Source organism: Rattus norvegicus, chromosome 14 (assembly GCF_036323735.1).
Source record: "Rattus norvegicus strain BN/NHsdMcwi chromosome 14, GRCr8, whole genome shotgun sequence".
In the NCBI taxonomy this organism is placed as follows: domain Eukaryota; kingdom Metazoa; phylum Chordata; class Mammalia; order Rodentia; family Muridae; genus Rattus; species Rattus norvegicus.
In genome coordinates, this window is record NC_086032.1 from 90759752 (window position 1) to 90786970 (window position 27219).

At 41.4% G+C, this 27219-nt stretch overlaps 1 protein-coding gene across 18 annotated transcripts in view; it reads right to left on the reverse strand.

The window, feature by feature from the left end:
* The window catches only part of Grb10 (growth factor receptor bound protein 10), a 107747-nt gene that overhangs the window by 51099 nt on the left and 29429 nt on the right, over positions 1-27219 (reverse strand). For all 18 annotated transcript variants that reach the window (NM_001401403.1, NM_001401404.1, XM_063273491.1 and 15 more), the window contains exon 2: positions 4003-4081. Coding sequence is in view for 4 of the 18 variants with exons in the window: in XM_039092313.2 (XP_038948241.1) it covers positions 4003-4081 (79 nt within the window). In the remaining 14 variants the exon portion in view is untranslated. The remainder of the gene's footprint in view (positions 1-4002; positions 4082-27219) is intronic.

The following is a 27219-nucleotide window of genomic DNA, read 5'->3' on the forward strand; positions in this document are numbered from 1 at the left end:
CTTGATGTTTCTGCCTGCCCAGACTCTTTGCTATCTTTTCTATGTGACACTGTCTTTACTATTTACAAGAACTAAAGTTAGTTTCTTTCTTTTCTTTCCTTCCTTCCTTCCTACCTAACAGAAGACAATAATACCATGCATGTTACATACATTGTTCCTCCCTACCATGGAGGAGGGGCTAAGTACCATTTAGTGCCTGTGTCATTTAAACAGAAATTTGTATGTACATGCACTGTTCTCTAGGGTTACAGGACAGAGGTCTTAGCCTTTAAGCATGAAGAGCCTCACTTCTAGTTTATTCTTGTTATTCAAATAAAGGACAGAGTTCTTTCATTTTTCTTTAATATTGGAACATATTTGCTATATTCATCCCTAGCTTATGATGATAAACACCTTTGTGTAATTGACTCCAACTTGGGTATAATACTTCTAAAGATTAAACTAAAAGAATTTGATTAATTACGGAGTTATTTAGATTTTAAAATGTGTTAAAATGTGAAACAGGCCTATAATTTTGGCTTCTATACTATTTCAAATATATTTATAAATACATTTCAGTAGAAGCATTCTTATGCCTGTATCTCTCTGAAATACTCTGCATAGACAGACAATATGTGTTCCTTCAAAATTTTGTAATATTCATCTGGAAACTGTAGATATTACTGAAGGAAGAGTCTTGATCACTGGTTCCCATTCCTCTAGAGCTATTTAAGATTTTTTTATTTCCAGTTTCAGGTTTCAGCTCAGTGGTAGAGAAAGCACTTGCCTATGCCTGGGGTCCTAGGGGTTCAGTACCTAACACCACATCTACACAAAGATTTGCCTATTTCAAGAGCAGATATGCTTTTACACTGTTGCGATCATTTATCTATATTTTCACATTCACAGCACGAGATCTTGTTTCTAAAACTCTAACATGCTACTAATATGGTTTGCTTTGATACAAGTCTGTGGGCTGTGATATAACTTTCTATTTACTTAACACAAAAGACTAGCTTTGATTTCATTATTGTTTACTGATCTATTTTTATTTCACTGAGTTCCTATTTTAACTTTTGTAATTGCTTCCTTTGAAACTGCTCAGATTTACTCTATATACACTCTTTTAGCTTCAGCCATCCCTTTTGGAAGACAGAGGTGAGGCTCTACATAGCACTTGAGCAGTGTGTGGACACACTTTCTATCTGCCATACACTCATGCCCATTCCGTTCTAAATGACTGGCATTTCCAGCATGATTCCTTGTGTAGGCCATGAGTGAAATAAGGGTTTGTTTTAAAGTTTCTACAAACATGTTACGTGTTTTGTTTTGACATTTGATTTAATCACACTAGGTCAAAGAACGAGGCTTGCATGAAATGGATTGCTTAAAATTTACTGCAACTTTCCATATATGGCCAACTTTTCAAAAAAGTCAAACAGGTTGAGAGAAGACTCTAGAGTGTCTGGTGGGTGTAAGGTTGGAGGTGAATCTTGAGTGCGAACCTGTGGATACCATTATGGATATGCTTGGAGTCACCTTACTGTCTTGTATCTTCTGTATGACTTCATTTTTCCTTTCCTGTCTTATTTTTTCTTCTTTTTCTATATGGCAGTTCGATTTTAAGAAAAAAAATTCTCATTTTTCTGTTTAGTAACTATAGATATATATGTTCTTTTAGTAAGTATAAACTTTTAGCTGCATTTAACATTTTCAAATATATAATCAAGGCTTTTTACAAGTCTTTCCACATTTTATTTCTCCTAACTAGATTCTCTTCAGGTTTGACTCATACTCACTGATGACTCCCAAAATCTGAGTATGTGGTGTTCACTTTGTCCCCGTTTCAACAATTTGCATGGCATTGCACTAACAATACCATGCTAGTTTCTCTCCACTGCACTGTTACCTGCTTGCCTTTTCCCCTCAATGCTCCCATTCCCCTTTCCTGAAGTAGCACCTTTGATAACCTTTTTCAATATGAGAAATGAAACCAAGGGCATATGCCTGGTAAGCAAGAGCTCTACCACTCACTTATGTTTTCCCAGCCCTGAATCCTTCTTTCAACAAAGCTTGCCAGTAACTTGTTTCCCGAAGAACTGCTTGAAAAAGTGTCATTGTACCTTACTAGAAAGGATACATTAGTATAAAATTCTAGATAGAAAGTTACCTTTCCCTTAGTGCTTTGAAACAAATTAGATTATCTGACACTGTTGTGCCCAGGTGGGTTATTAGTCTCAGTGTGTTAGAACATGTATTTCTTCCCTTTAGATCTTCCTTGGCTTCATTACTTTGGACTAATCTCTATTTGTTCTTGTTGGTTCTGAGGCTACACTACCAGGCCTTTCTTTGGTTCTCTTTTTTCTTCTGGTTTGACATGCTATGTGAAGAAGAGGGCTAAGGGAAGCCAATGTCACAGGTGTGCTTAAAGGTTAAAACTCTGAGGGCAATAGGCAGTTGAATTTCATATGAAAACATGATCCTTTCCCCTTGAAGTCCTATTTCAGGTGCTGTGACACATCAGAGTCCTAGCTTCCACTGGCTGCTCCATAGCCAATAAGAGAAGGAGAACACACAGGAAGCCAACTTTACCTACTGTGTATGAGTAGTTGAGAGTGGAGGATAAGAGATATGTTCTTGGGAATTCCAGATAACACCTGGAATATCTCAACTTCAGTGAGCTCATTTGTCAGTGGTAGGCTATACTGAGTTAAAATTCACACCTCTCCTAATGGACATGTATTCTTTTACTTATATTATATGTACATCTTATATCTATAGCTTATATCAAATATATCATACTTATTATTTGAAAATGTTCTGAGGTGTGAACCTGTGTTTGTCTACTGCAGATGATGGCTCTTTTATGAGGTGCTTGATGCCTGAGAAACCTTATTTGGTTACACAGTACACCTCAACACTGATTTTTTGCTAAATATCATCCTTTTTCAAGAAACAATAAGAAAAATATGACAACTCGTACCAGCTCAAAACTCTGTGACTTCTTGAACTTACACTCACCAGCAGCCCAGCAACGGGCTGTGTGCATTCCCCCAGTGTCACGTCAGGATCACATTCTTCATTCTTGATTAAAGTTTTCACTTATTAGACCTAATTTATCAAATTACTTTCATATTCATTTAGAGACATTTCCTTCTTCCCCAGAGTGATGCCCTCAGAAACCCAACAGTATAGAAGAAATGAGAAAAGAGAAGACAGAAGCCATAAGTATATACATGCAAAACTAGCATAGCTGAAAAGCACGAAAAGGCCCAAACACACAGGATTTTGCTGTGAAGTTACTCAACAGAAAACTCAGCAGCAGGTCCCAGGGTGAAAGGACCCTAAAGTTAAAGAAGAGAACCCCTGGAGAAGGACCCCAGTAGGCAATGGTGAATTGTCTTTGTGCAGAACCCAGTGAGAGGCGAGTCCCAGATAATTCACGCAAAACAGAACATAACTTTTGGCTCACTGAAGTTTGTTCATCCAAAGAAAATATATAGGGTGGGAGAGATGGCTAAGCAGTTAAGAGCGGTAGCTGTTCTTCCAGAGGTCCTGAGTTCAATTCTCAGCAACCACGTGGTGGCTCACGACCATCTGTAATGGGATCTGATGCCCTTCTGCTATGCAGGCATACAAATAGAACATTTATATACATAAATAATAAATAAGTCTTAAAAAAGAAAATGTATAATTCTGTGTATGTTAGATCTTATTGGTCTTAAGAGAAAAAGAAGATGCTGGTGTTTTAATCTGTTAATGCCAGGAACATTTTAGAAAATACAATTGGGTTTTTGTATCCCTAGAATTTACAATTATAGGTTCAACCAGGCACAAATAAAAAATACTTGGAAAAATTTCAATCTTACTAAACATACAGATTATTTTCTGTGTCACTGTCCGCCTAACAACACAGTATAACAGGTGTTGCAACAGTGTCACGCTGTGTCAGGAATGCTAAGCATTGTAGCAGTGATATAGCAGTGAAGTTCTTGAGTAGTTGCAAAGTTAGTCTGTTCTTACCTGGTTGGCTTCTTGGTTGTGGCGAAAACCCAGACTTAGCTAGGTTTTCGGATTTGGACGTTGACTGCCCCACTTTGTCCTAAAAAAAAGAGAGAGACAACAGAGTGAGGGGAGGCATCATACCCGGCTGGCTCGATGTGTGCAGCGTGCAGTTTCTTCTTTTCTTCCAATTCTATCCATATATATATATATATATATGGATATATATATGCAATATATATGCAAATTGTAATCTGTTGTCAAAGGAGCTAGATTTTTTTATTTTTGTTTTAGAATTCACTGAAGAGTAATTAAAAAGGACAGCTGTCGACTGCTCAGTTCAGGCAATGAATGTCAATAATCAACACTCCATAGAGCGCACACTAGAACCATAGTAACTATCACTGGCCTTCCTGGGCCAGAAACATCCAGAGACGGGTCATACAGAGCTCCTTGCAAAGGACAGGGAACTCAGTGGCATGCTGACAAAGTCTTAAGACAAAGTCTTAAGGCAAAAATTAAAAAAGCACATATATAATTCTAGAAAAGTATCTTCATAGAAACAGCCCAAGATGGTAAAAGAAATGTTAAAATATGGGTAGAAATATGCTACTTTATATCCGTATGGTTAAAAAAAAAAGAGCAGTGATTAACTCTTGGTAGTCAAATGTCAACAATCTCTGATAAATCTGTAAAATCTGTGAACATCTTGAAAACATACATACTACTTCTGTAATTAGAAAGGTTTTGAACTGTGCCAAAAGCGCAAAATGTTCATTAGGTCCACTTAATATACAGCCACAAGCAGGGCACAGATGCCACTTCGATTGCAGTGGGATCATATCCCAATAGATAAACATAAACCAGCAATGTCTGAGGTGAACATATCCAACGAACTCCACACTGCCCTTGAGACACGGAACACTACAGAGGCCACCATGAGGTCCAGCAGGAACTGTGGTTCATTCACATCTACTGCCCAGTATAGCAAGATAGCACAATACGACGCACCATTAGTCTAGGAAATGATCCAAGCTTAAAATTCAAAAAGTCTGTGCTGAATTATGTTGCTTTTACACAATGATAATGTCAAAACTTAAGCAGGACAATCATAGATTGAGGGAAGGTCATCTATCACTGATTAGTAGCAACCTTGTACCTATCCATTGTTCCCAGCATGCCAAGCTGCTACAGCATCAGATTCTTACTCTGTCAATGTCAAGAATATTTCAGAATATACAGTTGGTCTTCTGTGCTTTTATTACTTCCCCCGTGGATTCCAACAACTGCACTGGAATGGTTAGAGGCAGAAACACTTCATCTGTGGTCCTATGGACTATCAACAAACACAAAACCCATCGTCATTTATCCAGTTGGTGGCTTCACATTATGTGCAACAGAAAATGGAGCACTGCAAGGGTTGTTGAGTTTCATAGGAATTGACCACCGGTATCAAGTTGCTTCTAGGACTGTAGCAACTCCAACAATATGAATAGGAAAGGGGATGAAACACAGAGAAGTCATATTGGCCTTATTTTCTTAAATTTCTGTAAGTTACTCTTTGATCTTTGCTTATACATATTTCTTCGTTGAACTGGAGCCGAATCCATGTTTTAAGTATGAAGTTTGAACTCTATTAACTCACTTAGAGATCTCAGTAGTTTATCTCAAAGTAAGCATGGTACGCTTGAGTTCTTGCTCAGGGTGGGGTGCGATTTCAGACTGACCGTTTGCTTTCATCTTGAGTTTTCTTCAATTTTCTTTCTGACTTGATGAACTACTCTTTTATATATCTGACATTTATTTTGGTGATTAGTAGGAAGAGAGAGATTTGACAGATGTCACCCAACCAATTTGTGTTTTCTGTTACTATATTAAACACCCAAGATAACACTTATTATCTTGGTTTAATTTGACTCCATTTTTAAAATTTGGTTTATAACTGGTTGGCCTCATGACTTCTGGATACCTAGAGATGCCAGGTGGCAACAGCAGGGAGTCCATGGTGACTTGATTACCTCATAGCCAAGACTTTCAAGAAAGTGGAAAAAGAGAGCCAGAGACAAAGAAGTGGCTGCCCTCAAGAGCAAGTCCCCATCGTCTCTCCCTAGGCTTGACCTCCCGAAGGTTCCATCACCTCCCTAAGGTGCCACCTAGAAGAGCAAACCCTTAACAAGAGTCTTTGGGCAATAGATGACTTGCAAACTACAACACTATTTGTCACCCAATCCTTCCTTTTGCTTGCTCTAGGTTACTGTGCACACATTAAGTCTTGCTTGCATTTGCACGCGTGCGCGTACACACACACGCACACACACACACACACACACACACACACACACACACACACACACACATCCTTCTTAGCTCCCTACTCATCAGTTCAGTACATCTGTCTGCTCTTGGGCTGACATCCTGCATTTTCCACACACACATAGCCCGCCAACAGGTTTTATCATCAGCAGAGTATTTCCTTTCTCACTTCTTTTACATGAACATCTTAGTCATCCTCTTTCAAGCAAATTTCTGAGCCAGGAAAGATTTAATACAGATTTAGAAAAGTCATAGAGCACATAGCTTCATTCATAAAGGCTGTATATCTGACAGTGGGTACACCATACAACCCAGGTATTCAGGGACATCAGTTAGCTTTGTATAACTATACTCTATGATGTTTGTTCAATGATAAAATTGCCAAAGAACACATTTCTCACAATGTATCTATGGTATGGCTTTAATTTTAAGGTTTACTTGAAATATTAAAATGTCTCATCTAAAATGCCCTTGAATGAGTAGTACCACTAATGGAAATGCTGCTATCACCCCACTAGCCTGGACGTAGTTCCCAGAATACTGGGAAGCCTGTACCAAGATATACAAACCCATCATTTCTAGGAGCTCGAGAGACTGTGTTCTAGTGGCTCAGATCTCATTCAGTTGTACTTAAATATACCCTCCTCATCACACACACGGCCCTACCTGACAGCACCTGGCTGTGTCTTGTGAACACTCAGGTCTGAGGCCTCTTCTCTCATGCACTCACAGCACAGCACTTCCCCTGAGAAACCTCAGAAATCAAAAGTACATTGGGCTACATGGGTGCACCTACTTAAAAGGCAAGTAGCTTGCAGGCAGAACTAAGGCAAAATAGTATAAACTAGATTTAGAAATAAAAATATAGCATGCCTAGTTAAATCTGTGGTTTAGACAGAAAATTATTTGGTATAAGAATGCAACCAAATATTACATAGTATTACCAAATATTTATTACATAGTATTACCTGTAACATCTACAGCGTCTTGGGGCATTTTCTACTTCATCTGGCAACACTTATGAAGCCTCAAGCAACCGTTTAAATGTGGTACGATCATGAAATCCCACTATGAACTACATGTGTTTGTAAAATCCCAGATGAAACAAAAGACACATTTTAAAATTAAGAATTCTGTCTCTATGAGAAGTCAAGAAGATTTAACTCATGGTGAGTGAGCCTTAGCTGAAATGTCTGAGACTAAACAATTTTTCACATTAAAAGAATATTTCGGAGTATCTGTGCCCAGATAGATAGAGCTTAGGAATAAATTTCAGGTCAAAACACGAATCAGTTATGTGTCATGTACACCTTTTCCTCACAGTAGACATATGGCATACTTTTATTAATTATATACAGGGTCAGGGACAGATTTTCTAATTGTGGTCTCATATTTTTTTACAAGAAGTTTTTAATTTTAGAGTTCATATTTCAGGTTTTTCAATTTGAAGCAGTAAACCCGTGTACTACAAATGATGACATTTGTAAAATGAAATCAAACCCTCAAAGACAGAGGAGTAAAGTTACCTACTGACTGTGGCATTGACACCCACAAGGTCAAGAGCCAATGTCTGCCCACCATTCCGAGGCAAACAATGTCACACTGCCAGGAGCGAGGGAATGGACAGTGAGGCCAGACTGAAGGCTTCCTCTTCAGGTTAGTTCCTGTTTATCTGCATGTCTGCTTCCTAGCCTCCTGGCCTCCTCCAAGACAGAACTGGGCAGGGAGCGAGAGGGGGACCTGTGGTCCAGTCTGCCTAAGCAGGAGGCCCAGGCAGGGGCTTGAGAGGAAAGCTGAGGCTCTTCTTTGAAGGATAGACTAACAGTAAACACTTTTTAGAATATGCTTCTTAATCACTATGCTGTCTACCTCCAGAAATAGAAGGGAGGGCTAGGAGTGTATTTCAGAAGTTCTTTACCTGAAGCCCTACAGGGCACTTTCTTAGTTAATGCTGGACCTTCTCAGATTCATGTGGTTTTGGAAGTACTTTCTAAAGTAAAATCTGACTGCCAAGCACATTCAAGTAGAAACATGTCTTTGTGAAACAGGAACAGGAAAAGCCCACCCTCTCTTGGGTGCCCCAATCTGGGACACTATACTAAATGGTGCAGTGGTACTCACACAAAATCCTGAAATTGGTGAAAAAGGACAGCGAGGATGGTCAGCTCCATTCTGTCTCTGTTTTAAGACAGCAGGACTGCCTGGGCTGCACCATCAGATCCCTGGACCTTTAGCTTCACAAAATGGTGGCCAATGGAGCAAGGTAAGCCAGGAGGGACAAAAGCTGGGAAGAGGTTTGATGATCTTAGGTTTCATAAGCAATATATTAGTGTGCTGTGTAAAGGACTCTTTGGAATTCTTGCTGAGACCCTCGCCTAGTGAACAGACAGTTTAATTTCTCATTCTACTTATCAAGGACCCAATGCTTCAAAGCTTGGGGAAGTGACTTGGGGAAGAAGAACAAGTAGCAGTGGTGCGTGTGGGGCCTAATTCAAAGGAAGACCAGTGACTGCTATGTACTGACCATCTGTGCGCTAGCTGCCATTCCTCCATAATGTTTTGGTTTACAACAATCTTTGACCATCTATGTTCTTTGGAACATCAGTTGGGATGACTGGTACACCATGCTTGAGTCCCCAATAGGAGGTGGGGAGAGGATTTTGTCCAGGTGCCCAGTGCATAATTCACTGGTATAAGCCCATCTATTCTTAATAGTAGATGTTGCTGTAGCTACTTTCCCTACAGTAACAGACAATTTGGTGAATGCTGCAATCCTGGCACTCGAATCCCTCTTCTGGTGAGATGTACAAAATCAGCTGCCTCAGTGGGTGAAATGCTCACCACAAATCATCTGCAGCCGTGCTTTTGTCCCACATGGCCCTGCCTGTTTAGATGACACATACTTTATATCTATGTAAAGAGCAAAGACCTATGTCAACCAGGCATGAAGCCCAGGCCAGAATAGTTTCCAAGAGCCCAAGGAGAGAAGAGAAGCTCAGCGTGCCAGCTGTCTCTAACAAGGAGGGAGGGTAATAGTTTTTAATCTGTAACGGTGTGATTTACACCTTTTGCTCATAATTCTATTTATATAAGCTGCTGAGTCTAACATGAAAATTGTTTGGGCCATTTCTGGCTAGCCTTCAAAAAATTGTGTCCTATATGCATACATGTGTATATATGAATAGATGATATGTGTTAAGATGTGTGGGTGTGTATATGCATGCATGCTCAAGTTCCCACTTAGATCTGCTACTAACCTAACTACTATGACCTCTGAAAAGCACAGAATAGCCCTAGTACTCAACATCTGGCATTTCTTCAATGGAACTAGCTCCAAAGGAGGCTACTTTTGACAGCATCAGCAAAAGCAATTTTCAATGGCTTAGCTTTAGCACCCGTTCTGTTATGCTAGACATCACATTCAGTTATTCATGGTAGAGTTTTACAACGTCTCATACTTTAAAACACCTACACTGAGATGTTACATAGCTTACGCTTCCTCTGTTGTACGTGTACAATCCAGTGAGTGCTGGTATCAAGACACAGAGTATAACCCTCACCATGTTCTAATTTTAGAATATTTCCATCACCCTCCAAAGAAACCTTGTGTCCAGAGCCTGTCAATCTTGACAAATGGTTTTCCCAAAATAAAATATCTTTGCCAAGTCAGTTTTATTCCCAGTTTTAGATCCGGTATTCCCACATCAAGGAGGCGGCTTGGCCTTAATGTGAAGGACACCAGTTCTAGAATTTCTGCAGATGAGCAGCTACACGACCTTGGGGAAGACTCCGTAGCCTCAAGGGCTGCTGTGGAGAGTCGGTGTGGCCATGCCCACAGCAGCCCTCCATGTGCGGCTGCACTGCCGCCTCTCCTCACAACCTCCATCCCCAGTTCGCTGCGCATCTTCCTCCATCTTCTCTACCAGCACCACCTTGACCATCGCTATCCTCCATGGCTCCCCTCCCTTTCCTCCCTAATCAGTGTTTCTTCTTCCAGCATCCCTCAGCCTCTCCCATCTCTGACACTCATCCACCTCCCTTCTTTCCCTCCATCTCCTCCCTCACCTCCACTTCTACCATCTCCATCTCCTACACCACTCCCTCCTCTTCTAGTGTGGCTTCTACTTCCTGCCACCTACCAGCATCGCTACACCCTAAGCCTCCACTGTAACTCCCAGTGAACCCCACTGTCACCTCTTCTCTAGTTTAAGCACCTTCAACCCACCATTGCTATGATTTCCCTCTCTCCCTAACACCACCTCCAGCACCCTTAACCTTTAATGAACCACTTCCCTTGTGAAAAGACAACTGAAAAGGACGCCAGAGCTTGCACCTTTAATTACATATGGCTAACTATTAGATCTGCCAGCAAGTAGCACCTTAACCTACTGTGAGCTCTACAGTCACTTCAGGCAGGAAACAGGAAGAAGTACCCAGAGACTCTATACCCACATCCTAGAACTATCTAAGCAGTAAGAATGACAACTAAAGCCTTCAAGTATATAAGACTTCCAGTCAAGGCACAAACAGGGGCAGGGATATAAGTGGAAAACAATGCCTTTCTAAACTGAATTTAAAAATACTTTGATTCTGACCTCAAGAAATTATGGCCTCATGACTTAAAGTTTTGGAAAAGGGAGAAATTCCAGGTTTTACTCTCTGAATATTACTCTTTCCTCTCCCCATTACTAAAGTCAGATCCCCAAACACACAATTAGAACAATAAACAGGATGGAGCTGCCTTCAGAGCGGAGTGCCTGGCGCGCAGCAGGCACACCGCATGCCTGTACTCTGCCCTTAGTTTAGCATAAGGAAGGCATGCGCCTTTCCTTGAACTTGCTCAACAATAATCCCAGAGCTTGGGAAGGGCTCTCCCTGTCCTGGCTGAGCAGGAAAAGGCCTCCGGGCTTAGTGTGATGTAATCCTGGGTAGTGGTTCTTCCTCATCTCTAAGTCCCTGTAGATGGCAGAAGGCCAAGGGAATTGGTAGCTCATGGCCAAGAGCTGAGAGGTTACCTGGACCAGGTGTGATTGTTCTTCAGAGGGTAGGTATGTGTTGGAGCATGCAGAAGTTGAAGGTGATGATGGTTCAAGGTGGTACTTCCCTAAGATCTGCTGTGGTTTGAATATGAACCATCCCGTCCTACCCCTGGGCTCCCGTGTTTGGATACTTGGTCCTTAATTCTTGGCTCTGTCTGGGAAGGTTATGGAACCTTTAGGATGATGGATGCTTGATGGAGGAAGTCACCTGAAGCAGGTTTTGAGGTTCCAAAGCTCACACCACTTCCTATCTTTCCTCTCTCTGTTTCTTGTCTGTGGATACAATGCAGCCCCTTTGCTTCCTGCCTGCCAGGACTCACACTCCTGCCCCTGTGCCTTCCTTTCCTGCCTGCCATGCTGGGCTGTGCCCCTTTGAACTGTAAACCAAATAACCCTTTCTCTCATAAACTGTTCTTGTCAGGGCATTTTATCAAAGCAACAGAAAGGAACGGATATAAAATCTATTTTGTCTTTGGATAAAGCATGAGCCTAATATAAAAATGAGCACAGAGGCCAAATCTCAGAGCTTTGGTCAGAGAGTACCTTCTCTCTGTAAGACAAGGCAGCTTGCTGCCTTAGTAGGAAGGATGGTTGGGTTCCTCATAGTAGAAAGGATGATTGGGTTCCTCAGTGTGGGCCTTAAGAAGTTCACCTCATCCTTCACATAGGACAATCTTATTGTGGTTTGAATCAAATATTTGTAAATGACCAGTGTGGCAAACTAAATACCGAGAGCTAACTCTTCGTTGTGTGGGCTATTTCCTCACCTAGAAAGAAGGACTAGTACATTCCCTTTCAGTTCTAAGACAGGACTTGCATATTTTATAAAAATATCCCCAAGGCTCTATTCTTAGAACCATGGTTAAAACAGTATTATAAGCTGGGTCCTGTAGGGCATGGCTACAATTCCGGTGGTGGAGAGGCTCAGGCAGGATTATGAGTTCAAAGCCAGTCAGATATACATAGTGGGATCTTGTCTCAAAAAAAAAAAAACCCTAGGAAGATAGGAACAATGGCCTAAGCCCTACCAGTCACCCCTGCATCACCTGTAGAGATTTCCAAGCTGTAATGGCCCATTAGAGCAAAGTGGTGGAGACTAGCCCCAAGCTTGAATCCTATGCTGCTTCCTGCCTTCCTGACATCTGGTATGATTGAAGGGAGCTGCCTTTACTTTCTTTGCCAACATACTTACAGTTGAACTATCAAACCACACCAACCCAGGTTGAGCCGGAAGTTGACATCTTCACATCAACTTGTCCTGGCTCAGTACATCGTGAAAAGCTAGGAACCCTGGTTTCATTTGTAGACAGATTTGGACAGTTACACCAGTAAATATGCTTAGTCCAGAGGCTTTGCTGGGAAGACATTGAGTTGAGGGGTGAACAGTCCAGTCACAAAACCCAGGGCAGCTTCTCTGGCCATCCTGGAGGAGATGGCTTCCTTTTCTGCCATAGCCTAATATGGGCCGGGGGAGAGGTGGTAATTAGGCAAGGGGCTAAGAAGAAAATCATGGAGGCCTTCACCGTTCTTTTAATAAGCCGTCCATACTCTCCCGTGCCTGAACAGCAGTTATAAATGGCGACAGCCTGGCTATTCATAGACCACTCCAGCTTCAACAGGCAGCAGGAGGAAGAGCCAGCTGCCTCCGTTACAATGGCCCTGCTGCTAGGCTGTGTGCTGCTAGTACTGTGTGCAAATGCAGTGACACTTGCAAGAGAAGATGGAGGACTGTGGGAGTGAGTAGATGTACATATTGATGTGATGTGTGTGTGTTGCACTTAAACTATTCACACTCAGGCTGTCTGTAGCTACCATAAGCTCTTACTTTTCCACTATTAAAGTTGCAAAACAGTTCTCTTCCTCGAGATTTCCCCTTAAATCGTAAACTGATTCTACCCCAGAACATCAATAGGTAGTTACTTACCTGCTTACCTGTAATCAGCTATACTTGAAATGCCTTCCTCCTCCGCTCAAGGCTTCTTTTTCAAAAATGGGGTTCAAAGGTTAATGAGTCCCTAGCTCCATTTGTTGACCCTGTTCTGAGACCAATATGTAGAAGGACCTTTGAAGAGTGACAGTAAGGCCATGGGCCAGTTTTCAGCTGACAGTATGCCAAGCTGCACAGGATGGAGCAGGTGAGAACAAACAAGGCCACATCTTACTTCCATAGCACTCTGCTTCCTGTGTCATTCTTGGGGAACCCACTGAGGGGGGACAGGGAGGCCTCTTGTCTGTTCAAACATTTCCTGCCCAAGTGCTAGGATGCAAGTTGTGGTGGGAATTTCCAAAATAAAATCCAGTGGTTCACACAAATGATCTCCTAAGGATGTGATTGGACAACTCTCTTTTAAAAAGAACAACTGAATCAAGTGTCCTTGATGCTATCAGTGACCCTTCCAATGGTAACTAAGCTGGAAATCATAATTACCCTTTCTAACAAAGTACTTCTCTTACTTTCTAAATATTTTCTAAATAAGACATGCTGTCTTCTCATAACCACTAAAGCAAAGTCCTGCCTTTATGAGGTTTCTTTTTTAAATGGAGACAATAGATACCCACAGACATATTATACAGTTTGCTCATTTACAATTAAAACTTGATACTACAGAATAAAACAAGACACTATAGCAGAGAAACAGTTTGGAGGTTCAGAAGAGAGGTCTAGGGAGTAAAGCCAGTCTTCAGGAAACAGCTGTACTCACAATGACCTTGTAGCCAGGGCAAGTAGCCTTCATCCACATCCCATTTCTTGCCATCCATAACAGTTTTCATAGATGCCATTTTCCCCAAGAGACAGACATTACCCCTGGCTCCTTATATTAGTATCACATTTGGCATTCATCTACCAGCAACAAGAATTCTGGTCTTCCTGATGCTTGATTCTCCTTCTATGCTTTTGTTCTATTTTGTTCCCGGGAGTCTTCCTGTCAAATAACCCAACTTCAGATTTAAGAAGATCCTCAGGTACCCAAAAGCAGCTGGCAGAGAGAGATGTGTCCTGCTCCTTTTCCTTCTCAGCTGCTGGGTGATGATCATGAACACTATCAATGCCATGAACACTAGCATTGATACGCTCCTGGAACTCCAGAGAGCCGAGCAGCAATACAGGAGAAGGCCATCTTCTCAAGGAGAGGGGAGGAGCTTCTCTCCTTTTCTCTAGAAGCATCAAAAACCCAGCCCAGTAGCGCAAAATCCATTAGCGGAAAAGTAAACATCAGCTAGGTACTAAACTCTTTCAAAAGGGTCTATAACATGATACTCACATAGAAATTATAAAATGTCAATTCATAGTGTGAAACTTCAAGGACATTCTGTTTCTCCCCTGTTAATATAGTGCAAAGGATGAGGTATGGTGTGGAAGGAAAGATGGAGGGAAACCCCCCGCCACTTTTTCAGGATCAGCACATGACTATTAACATGTTCTGGAGAAACTGTCAATGTGTGCACTGACAAACAGGGCTGTGAAGCCCATGTGGAACCTTTTGATGCAAGAGCTCATCAATGAGGCAAGGGCTGTGTAGCCTTGCTGAAGCCACATGCCACACCCCAAACATGAAACTCGGCAAGCAAGCACTATATGTTTAGGGAGAGAAAAATACAAAAGCATAAAGGGATTCACATCTGCAGTTAAAAGGCTCCATGTGCCTGTGGTATAGGAACATTGAAACAGTTACTACCTAAAAGGCCAAACACTTAAATAGGAAAATAAACTCACAGTTAAGTTATTCTACTTTAGTAAAATAAGTAATTTAAAAATGTATCATAAATGTATCTTAAATGTATCATTTTTAAGTAAACAGTTGTAACAGCCTAATTTTTATCTATCAATACAAAATGATTGTCTATTTAAAAGGTACCATGTTTTTGGTCAAGGCAGAGATTATCCATGCATCCTCCAACCCTTCTGCATCTGAGTAAGTAAGTATGTTTTACAGCACCCGAACCCAAGCAAGCGAGATTGTCAAAATAAACCAAAATAAACACATGCTTCATCTAAGTGCCAGAGAAGAAGCGATGCCCCGAGTCACTGAAGTGTCACCAACCGTTAACACAGATGCCATGTGTACTGCTCGCCACACTTGAAGAATTACAGCACAGTAAAGGTCCCCAACCAGGAATCTATTTTAAACTTTCTCGGAATACACAAATCACTGCAGGCCTCTGTGCCCAGCCGACTCCGCCATTGCCAAGAGCCAGCCGCTACCCACCTTCCTGAGCTGGGAACATGCCTAGGCTGGGGCCCCCGCAGTGTAGAGCCCAGGCTGGTTGCAGACAGGGCTCAGTGTGTACGTGCAGAAGGAGGAACTGGCCAGGACTCCTGTCTACATTCTCAATAGATTATTTTTAATTCTTTTTTACTCATCTGAGGTAAAGAAAGATCCCAGAGGATTAAGCTGTTTCTCTAGATTCTCTGACATTCACCATGACACAGGCTAAAAGGCTACTTTCTGTCTCTGTGAAGATGGAAAAATACACATGTACCTCAAATATCAATAGTCTGATCCAAAGACCAATGGAAAGACTTTTCATATGCTGGCAATAAAGGGCATTCATACAAAATTTACTCTACAATGAAGGCAGTATAGAGGGCAGAGGTCTTGACAAGAGCAGTGAAGAGCTTTCTAGGTTCAAAGCCCTTGACATTTCAAAGTTATTAACAATGAGTTTTTTGTATTTACAGAATATTTCAGACTCATTCTGTGTTGAGTGAACTGTAGACTCCTCTTCTGACCATCAACCCCGTCCATCATGTTTGGGCCTTTCATATTTCACACTCTTCTGCAACTCATCACACTACCCTCAAATGCTTGGGAGACCCTTCCTGGCTCTCTCATGGTATACTGGGCCTATCTTCTTCCTCAGGAGACATCTCTGACATCCCTTGTCTAGACAGCCCATCCTCTGCCAGACTGTCTTATTGTATTTGTTTCATGATTATTATCACTATTCATAATTATTTCATTTGTCATTGTTCTATGTCTATCTCTTTCAGTAGAGTTTGTGAACCTACTTAATTTGTCTAGTAAGGTCCAAGATGGCAACCTGACCACTCAAAATGTGCTTAGTACACGAATGATACTTAGCATCTGAGAGATTAGAATTCAACTTATAACCCTTGAGCAGCTTCTAAGATGTGGTTGTCTTGATGCTGAGTAACTTGTAAGCATTTCTGGATGTCTGTCACAATCATCATGCTGTTGATGACTTTAACAGAGGGATAGGGAAGGTCTTTGATCTCGCCGAGACAAGAGAATATGAAGTTCCAGATTTTAAAGGTAGAGTCTAGGCCTTCTATGCGAGACGAGTCAGCCCCTGCCTACTATTGTCCTGCCCTACTACTCAATTACTACCCCTATCATTAGAAGCATGCAACAATTTTGAAGCTTCTGTATGTATAAAAAATTCACCTATCAATGACTCATTGACTGAATTATATATCTGATCCAAGCCACAGCTATTAGTGAACACAGCTAGAATTAGAAAATTATTTGTATGTTGAAGATTTTAAGAAGAAATTTTTTCTCTATAAAACCCTGGAGATTTATCTAATTGCTGTAATTGCAGATTGCTCAAGACTGGAACCCACTGTAAATCATCCTGTTTTCTGAGAAATTCTGGAACTGTCATCTAATTTTCCAGGAACACTGAATACATACTGCCAAGTCTTGATGCTGGATTTTTATAAGAGTAGACAGTGCCTTCAAAAGCCACTGAACAGCATTGAACATGTCCTTAAAGTATGACAGAGGAGTGCAGAGAATAGTCAGCATTGGTGCGTTCCTGGTGTCCTGGTTCCTAGGGAAGCAGCCTTGGGCACAGCAGCATCAAGGACAAACACCCTGCAAGTCTACAAAGTAAGGCATTGATTGGAGTCTGTGCCGCTGCCATTTCTGTATGTACCAGCAGGAAATGGAAAACGCCAGGGGGAGGTGATTGAAAAGTAAGAGAGTCTTTGTGTCTTTACCCTTCCCTGGGCCATTATTTGGCCCTCAAAGTCTATCCTGTACCGAGCTGACAATGACACTAGTAAAAGAACTTAGAGAGCCTCTCCCTTGGGATATGGTCCTCTGAGTTCCACACTCTGTTCTCTTGGGCAGAAGGAATGAAGGGCCACACATCATGCAGTGGGAAGGGCTACATTATGAGCCTAAACAAGCAAAAGCTAACTGGCCACATGACAATCATGCCTGTGACCATAGATGTAGCAGAGAGCTTCAATCAGTCACAGCCCCTTTAAGAACAAGGAGACCAGTATGTATGAGGCAGAGGAAACTGGATTTCTACACAAGACCTCACCCACTAAACAGACTCATAGGTTGCCACCAACCTTCACAGTTGGCTCCAGTTTTCATCTCCTTTTCTGGCATGTAACTGATTTTGGCTTTACATGAGATTCAATAATTAGAATGAATGGTATCTTCAGTTTTCTCTGCAGATTTGCTCCTCTTAGAGAGCAAAAAGAATGAAAAAGATTTCACTCTGCAGCCATGGCACTGTAAGCAAATACTTATCACTACATAAAAAGAGACTTCAGAGACTAAGAGAGAAGAAAGACACATTCAAAGAAGTGAGAAAATATGAATAAGGCCAGTACATAGGAAAAGACTTCAGAACCAAGGTGGCAGGATGAAAGCCCGAGAGAGATGGCGCAAGTGCTTCAGTGATGTGAGTACTGATAAGCATAGATCAAGAGTTCCTGCTCCAATCTGAAGAGCCAAGGACCCTCAATCCGTGCACACAGTTTTAGCAAACGTTGGAACTGAGGTCTATTTCAGAACTTGAAGGACACCGAAGATCAGGAAGAGAAGCTGAAGAAATGGAAGAAATAAAGAAGAACTTCTCCCCTAAGATTCTACCTCTGGGAAGAAAAAGACCCATGCTGTGGAAGCTGACAGCTAAGCCAAGCAGCCATCTTTTAAGGAACTGTGTGTCCCTTTTCCATCTGTTCCCTTGCCTGGCAGACTCATGTCTCCAACTGAATGCCCTAATGCGTGCCAGCATTCCAGTGGGCCATTGGAGTTTTTGAAGAGGGGAGGAAAAAACACCCAGTTAATTTGAATACCTAATTTTAGGAATCAATGCACACATTTGTGCTATGACAGAACTGTCAGAAAGAGATGCAGTGATTCTTTGCAGGAAAGCAAGGGTGGGCCAAGGTTGTCTGCACTATGGGGCCTGCTACTTGTCTCCAGTACTCCCTTGGTAATCCGCTAGCGAAGGAAATGGCAGATAAAGCAGAAAGTATTCTGTCAGCCAGTCAAAGCTCTTGGTTCTTTGTGTGTCTTTAAATTGTATTTACTACACTGTGGAACCTGGAGCAAAGACCAAGCAAGAAAAGTCATGCTCCCCCTCCTCAGAAAAGTTACTGCTCACATTTGGTTCTTTTGTAGCATGCTGGCAGGTTCAAAGAATGCTAGCTTTTCTTTCTGAAGCCACCAAGAATGGAGCCTGGAGATTTTTATGTGGTCAGCCGAGTGTGATATCCACAAGAACTCGGGAGAAATCAGATCTGTTAACTTTAATATTTCATAGCTCTCAGTGGACATTAAACCTGACATTTCCATTCAGTGCTATCTCCTGAAGTACACAGTACTTGATACTGCATACATTAAGGATATGTATTCTAGTGTAGGACTAGCACATGTACATGTTGCCCCTCGGATCAAAAGACTCCAGGATAGGCTGGATATAAGCTCTACCCAAATTCATAAGGCCTATTCTCTACTTAGAATGTGACTTTATTTGAAGAAAAAAAATTTTAAACAAAAATTAAGTAATGAGATCAGTAGGTGAGCCCCAACACACACACACACACACACACACACACACACACACACACACACACACACACACACACACACACAGATACACAGAGACAGAGAGACACCACTTAGAAGCATCCAGTCTAGAAAGAATGAACTGAATGTTCTATTCACCAATGAAATCAGCTCACTTGTGGGAAACACTCAAGATTACATATCCAAAGGCAGGCCCAGCAGTGCATGCCTTTAATTCTAATGCTCAGGAGGCAGAGGCAGGAGGCTCTCTGTGAATTCAAGGCCAGTTTGGACTACACAGTTAGACCTTATCTCAACAAGACAAAACAAAAAGCCAACAAAACCAACCAAACAAGAACACAGCAAAACCTATTAGAGCTATTCAGGTACAATGGAAACAATTTGTAATTTCTGCATTTGTGTGAGAAATTTGAAGGCCAAGTTTGAGGCCAACCTGGACCACACAGGGAGACCATTGTCTCAAAACAAGGCAAAACCAAAACAAGTAAAATCTATTAGAGCTAATACAGAAACTTATCAAAGGTATAAGATACAAAATAAAATGAATTGTATTTGTAGCTTAGAACAGTTGAATACTTAAAAAATAATTAAAAATATACAATTTACAAGAATAAATTTAGCCAAGGAGGTAAGTGACCTAGATAACTGAACATTATAAAATGTTGTAAAGGAATATAAATTAAACATAAGTAATCAAAGATGTACTATGTTCATAGATTGAAAGATTGCTAATATAAAAATGCTATCAAAAATCAATCTATAAGATCAATACAACCTATTATCAAAATCTACTGGTAGTCATTTTTTCCCCTGAAAAATCTAAAATGTACGGATTCTCAAGAGAGTATGAATAGTCAAAACAGTATTGAAAATGAATAATAAAGTCTAAGTATTCTTGTTCTCTGTGTCTAAAACTTACCACAAAGCTACAGTAACTAAGACTATTCAGTGCTAGGTAAGGCCATTGACCAGAGGAATAAAACAGCTCTGAAATAAACTCTTGAGGATATAGCTGATTTTCAACAAGGGGGACATGACAGTGTCTCCAATATACTTCTGGGAAGACAGGATGATCTACATGCTGAAGAAAAAAATGGAACCTACCTTACACCATGAACAAATGATGTGGATGGAAGACCTAACTAAGAGCTAATACTAACTCATAGAACACAAGGAGGAAACAGAGGGAATCTTCATAACCTTGTATTTGACAGTGACTTCTCGGATATAAAAATCAGTGGAACAGGTATTGGGAAAAAAAATCACAAAACTTGCACGCATTATGTCAGTAAGGAAAATTAAAGACTCAGAAACAGAGTTTGCTTAAGGAATGCGTGAAAATATGTTCCATATCACTAGTCATTAGGGAACTAGATACTCAACTATACTGGGATGCTAACACGCATACACACATGCACATGCATACAGACAGAGGGTGGAGTTAGTGAGGATGTGGACAAATTGGAGCTCTTCTGCATTGTGGGTGTAAGTGTAAAATGTTGTGGTTGTTGTTGCTTGTGATCCCACAAGAAGCAAACCCTTGTATCAATATATAGCGTATTATACCATGTTCATAGACACTGAAGAAATGTCTTATAAGCCTAAAAATTTACAGTTGACTAGTATCTTAAATGCTACCAGGCTTTCTCATTGACAGCTGCAGAATAACTATAGAAGTGTGCCAAAAACTGTGGCCCATTTGTCTTCCTTAATTTGAAGGCCTATTGACAAATTTGTCTTGCTGTCTTGATTTCATGTGCACATTTAATGTTAAATCCTTCTTTACAGACTGTCATTATAAATAATGTATGAAAGTCTGTTGGTCTATGCTGTTGTGACCTCATAAATACTTAAATAATCGTCATTATAAAGTTTACTCTTCCTTATTAAAACTATAGGTTTGAAATACAATTAAGACAAAGTCAAGAGTTCGATGATACCAAAGTCAACATTTTTCTTTGAAAAGTCAATATTTATACTTCTGGATCCTACAAATGAACTTGAATATGCCTTTGTTCTTTTGGTGTTATGTTTTATTTTTATATTTTAAGGGCCATTTGTACCAATTAAATTATTTTCATAAGTTTGAATAACATTGTACTCAGTAACACTTTTTCTGAAAACTATGTTGGGCATTCCTCACTGCCTTCTGGAGACTGGCAGAGCGCAGGTGACATCTGAACCCTAGCTACCAGAGCTAACTGTAAATCCTGTTCATGATGGACTTGATCTGTATGTGTACACACTCCTATCCTACTGTTGGTCAAGCTGACAATCCAAATGCAAAGCAAGCAAGCAGTGGATTTAATGAGGCTCTGTGACGAAGCCTGACTTACCTCAGTTGCCTTTCAAGACAAGTATCACATGACCACTGGCAGTATGCTCAGTGCACAGTAAACATCTCTGCAATCAACTTGAAGTGTTCTCTTCTGTTTCTAAAGCTTCTCATGACCATGATTTTAAAGCATGGCTGAGGGGGTTAGCCCACAGCCTGCAAACAGAGTCTTGGCAGAGTTTAGCTTTGTGAGAGTGATGCTTTCATTATCCCCAAGTGCAAAGACCATGCTCTGGATACCCAGGCCATACCTGGCACAGTGGGGTGGCAGATGTACTGGGCTTCCGTCTTTTCTCCTCTCGTGGCTGGATCAGGCCCTCAGCCTGTCCCACACTGTTTCCAGCCATTATGATCACCTCTTCCTTTCTCTGACCTTTGCTTTTAAAACATCTGCTTAAGGATGACTAGCAAGGGGAGCCTGGGGTGGGGGTGTCATAGAAATACACATTATTTGAATATATCATAATAGTATCTAACGAGTTATAGTCTAACTTTAAGAAAAGGAAGTTAAAAAACAGCTGCTTTTGTGGGGAAAAACAGAGAGAGTGATCATACAGTGCTTGGGGCAGGCTCAGAAGAGACCTGGAGTGACCTTCCTTGCTATGCCTTAAATGGCACACAGTAATGGGGACTTGGGATAATTTGCCAACTAATAGCTGTGTTTTGTCTTCTTTCTTTATTTGATTTCTTTTTTGTTTGTTTCTGGTAGCCCAGGCTGCCTTCACATTTGTGAAGGAACCACTGATGATGACCTTAGTTTCTTATTCTCCTGCCTCAAATTTTCAATGTGTTAGGATTACAGGCTGGTACCAGCACACCCAGCTTTAAATAGCATAATTGTTGACAGGCAGCTTAAGCAATACAATTTAACTTAAAAAATTAAAATTAAGAAGAAATTTAAGTCTTAAATTATTACCACAAAAGGTTGTACCTTCCATAAAAGCTGGGAAATTCTATTCTTTATGAAGAGAATTGAGCAATGTTCATGATCTATTAAGACAATCACATTCATAACAAACAACAGAACATTTGTGTTCTCAATCTTAATGAAAGGATAAAAAGAAATGAATACTTTAAACATCAAAGGGAAAACAGAGAAGGGACAAATGAAGAAACATCTAAAGCAGAGACAGTTTATGATAGAAGATAGATGGCTTGTGGCAATGAATGTCAATTGTCCAATTATCTCCTGTTCGAGACATTATTCACAAATATTCTAACATTGAAAAATATTTGAGGCAGACTGTAATAGAAAAGTTTTAAAGAGACAGAAACTGAGCAGACATAAAAAACTAAGCAGAAATACAAAATCACTTAGTAAGGCACAGGGAAAGGCCAAGAAAAACTAACTCAAATTTTAAAGTGATACACTGATAATAACTCACATTGTAACTTATAGGAAAAGAGAAGTTAGGTCTTTATTCTTAAAAGATTCAAAATTTAGTCCTAGAGAGATGGCTTTGGAGTTAAGAATATTGGCTACTCATACAGTGGACCTGGTCTGGGTTTCTAGCACACACCTGGAGGCTTCCAATCATCTGTAGCTTTAGTCCCAGCAGATTCCAGCTCCCTCTTCTAGTTTCTGTGGGCATTGCATGCATATGGTACACATACACACATGTAGACAAACCATACATAAAATAAATTTAGATAAACTTTAAAAATAACAAGTGAAGTGCATGGAGTTTTAAGAATGAGGCAAGAGAAACAAGTGCCATGACACTTGCTTCTTTTATAAAAGAGATAAAAGAATAATTCAAAACTCTTAAAAATAGAAAACAGTAAAGATGAAATTGAGTCTAAGCCATCTCAGCTTTTATTATACAGAATATGTGTACTGACTCTGCTACAGCCAGTCACTCTACATGTTACACTTCTAGCTCTGCAAATGTAAGGATTTGCTCACTCTTGCTCTAAACCTCTACGTCTGATTAGTCCTCTCTGCTCCCATCTTTTGGATCTTGAATAATTTTGTACATTTCCCATATCAGGAAGGATATGTGAAGTCTCTGTGTCTTGCCACTGAGAAGACTTACTGTGATGCAGAATCCATTCTCCTGAATCAACAGTCTCACAGACTACAACATCTCCAATGCGGTTCTTTCCCAACTTTATAACTTATACAACAGCTCTCTCTCTTCACAGTCTTTGTAGCTTTTCTACCTACACCACCTGGAAAACAGTCTCCTGGATTTGCACCTACAAACTTTAAATGTGGTCTTCCTCAGGTGTCATTTGTAGGATTCTACAATGGGAAGATTAGAACTGGGATAAACAGGGACTTTGTTTTAAAATAGCTACACTGTGAACAGTAAGTGGGAGAGATTCCGAAGACTTTAGAGATTTTAGTGGTCTTGTTGCTCTGGATGGCTGGTGGTGGGCGAGGCTGGGGAAAGATGAGGAATCAATCCTCTTCAAGCCAGAAATAGCAGGTACAGAAATTAAGTCCCAAAGTTGGCTGGGGCACATGCTCTTGATGAAGAAAAAAAAAAACAGAGAAAAAAGCCTGGAGTCCCACATTCCTTCTAAATCCACAAAACAGACAAGACTTTATAGTGAAATAAGTTTGGGTTTTATACAAAGCCAAATGCTTGGCTTTTCCCTAATATGTCTTTGAGCCTTTAATCTAGTAAGGCAGTTCTCTAAAGCAAGGTGAGAGGAAGTGCTTTTTCTATGATTTAACTTCCCTCCCATGCCTTGTGCTCTCCTCCTCTTCTTCTTCTTCCTCCTCCTCCTCTTCTTCCTCCTCTTCTTCCTCCTCCTCTTCCTCCTCCTCCTCCTCCTCCTCTTCCTCCTCCTCCTTTCCTCCTCTCCACCCCTCTCCTCACTCTCTTCATATTGTTCCCTTTACAGAAGAGTTGGCTGGGCCAGTAGGGTGGAAATCTACTCTGAGGACTCTGCCCAGTGTTGAGACAAGACAGGTCCCCATCTTACGGTGTCACTCTAGGCAGAGACATCAGTTGAATCCTTTGTTCCAGCTTTTAATACCAGGCATTGTTTTCAGGGTTGGGGGTCATTGTAAGAAGGACTTCAGAGGCCTTATGAACTTGTGAAGGAAAAAATAATCTAAGTGTCCGTGAAGACACTCCACCCTGCAAGATATTGTAGATGTTGAGACAACAGGATAACCTGCTAAGACAACCTGTAGCCAGGATTGAGCCTGAACAAGGCTTATATGGTGCTACTGTGAGAAATATTACAGTTTTCTTGAGCTCATAAATATGCCAATACTGTATTAGGGCCATTTTAACAGAAAATTTACAGAAAAACAAACAACTCCCTTCAAAAACAAAACAAAACAACGAAACTCAATACTGACATCTAGGGCATAGTACAAGCATTGGTTTTCAGTATTGAATCCTTGTCTGATCTCCCCTGGAGTGCATGGTTCTTATTCATGCATGTGCATCTGTGACTGGCCACAAAGGTCTACAAAACAACAGATCTGGAAGCTTCAACAAGTCGTTGAATTTACGAACATAGAAATCTCAAATAGGAAGCATCAAGAGTATCTAGCTTCTGAGCGTTTGCCCCTCTATACTCTGGAGACACGTGTCACTCCATGGGTGACCGGACTGACAGAGCAGCCCCCTGCATACATGCAGCCCAGCATGTCTCGACTGGTGTGCTGCTGCGTTCATTATCCTTTCTGCTCTGCTCTCTGCTCCCATGAGAACTACCGCTCTGCTCTGTTGGACATGCGCTCCGTGCTGTTATCTACCTTCCAGCACACCAGTCCCAACATCTAAGCACGTTCTGAGCACCAGACCACACTGCGTGACATCAGAAGCTCCAGGGATTGTGCCTGAGCTGAGACTGCTGGGTTTGATCTCTGTGACGTACCTTAAAACGCCCCATTCACTGCTTCTGGACTTGCACTGTATTCATTCTACTGCAACGTGGGCATCATGTCTGCTTAAAGACCAGTAATAGTCTACACTGCCAGAAATGTACCAATAATTCTGGTATGTTTCCATGCTCTGAAGAAACTTTTTGTCTATCGGCCCATTGGCCATCACCAAAATTAAAGCACCACTATTTCATGTTTTGCAACTAGATCTTCCTTCAGTTCTGACAGGAAATAACAGTGAGAATTACCATTTGTTTCTGAACCCATAGAATGATGGCAAAGAGATGGGTTGGCAACAGAAACAGAAGACCGACAAACCACCAGGATTTCAAAGATCACTGAGCTATGGTCCTTCCAACCTGGAAAAATGCTGGGGTCTCTAAAATACCCACAGATTGAATTTCTAGAAGGTACTGAGAATTCTGATAATTTCACTTTCTGGCTGAACCTCATAAGGGCCAAATGACAAATCTCTAAAATCTCCCAATAGGTGGGAGGGGACCTGAGAGAAAAAAAGACTTTTTAACAACCAAACACTAAAGCAGAAGAGAGTCCTCGCTGCCACTAATTTCAGGGAGGCAACAGGAGTTGGCGTCCTACTCTTTCCCAGATTCTGACATGGATCAAGCAGTGATACTCTAATTCATTCCCCACCACTAGGCATCCTGGCAAATCTATTTCTCACCTGGTAAAAGGAGGTGATGAACCCAGTCTTCTATAGAGGCAGAGCAAACAGTAAACGATGGGAGCCAATATCTCCACCCCATGCCAGTGAGGGGAATAAAGTAAAAGTAGGGGCTAGAAGTGTCGGTGGGGCCCACGGCAGCTCTGCCATCTCACAGTGGTGACAGTGCACGCGGTCCTGTCTCTCTGTCATCTCTTACCCACCGAGGGGTGTGCAGCATCCACTGCACCCTACAGAGCAATAGGGAAGCTGCTCACTAAGAGGAAGGTTAATTAGGATTCAGAGACACAGGGTGCAATGCCTAAAATACAATGGGAGAACAGCCCTCCAGACCAAGAATGAGGAAAATGGCAGCTTGGCTGAGAGGAGACAGCAGGCACAACATCAAGATGACATGGGTGGTTTTAAGTAAGCTACTGTAAAAATGTTTGCAATCAGAGTAGAAAACACTCTTGAAACAAAAAGGAGCTAAAGTGCTATTATTCAAGGGGCGTGTGTGTGTGTGTGTGTGTGTGTGTGTGTGTGTGTGTGTGTGTGTGTGTGTGTGTGTGTGTGACAGGTTAGTGCTGGCTAATCGAGGACGGCAAGGCAAGTGGGAGATGTCCAGTATGATCTATAAGAGACAGAGCACACAGAAAACTACCTAGTCAGGACCATCCAAGAACAGTGACTCAGGTGAGGCCAAAATAAAGTAAGAGAATTCCACAAAAGAATGAGTCTCCTTCGAAAAGAGACTGCTTGTTGTTTTGTGGCTCCTGGTGTCAGCTCATGGTCGACAGACTCCACTCCCCTGGCCCTCTGAGTATATTTGAGAGGAAGCTCGCCTCATGGTGGCTGAGAACGGAATGAGACGTGGAGGGAGGCTGGGATTTAGATGTGCCTTTCAAAGGCCACTTCGAGTGGCCTCTTTTCTCTAAGGCAGACCCTGCTTGTTCTGAGGACCATGAACCCCACCCACAAGGGAATTATCCATCAGTCCAGTCAGAGCACTCAGAGGGCAATCACTGCCCAAAGCCCATCAGCTGACAGCCAAGCTTCCAACACATGAGCTTTCAGAGGACATCTCAGTTCAGACCACAGGCTTTGCCCACACTAGGCCTGGATGCCCTGGTCTGACACTGCAAAGCCATTCCTGGCTGACAACAATCTGCCCTGCTGCAAACCCTGATTCTATTTTGTGTCATCCTCCCGAAATGCTAAGGGATTGGGCTTCAATC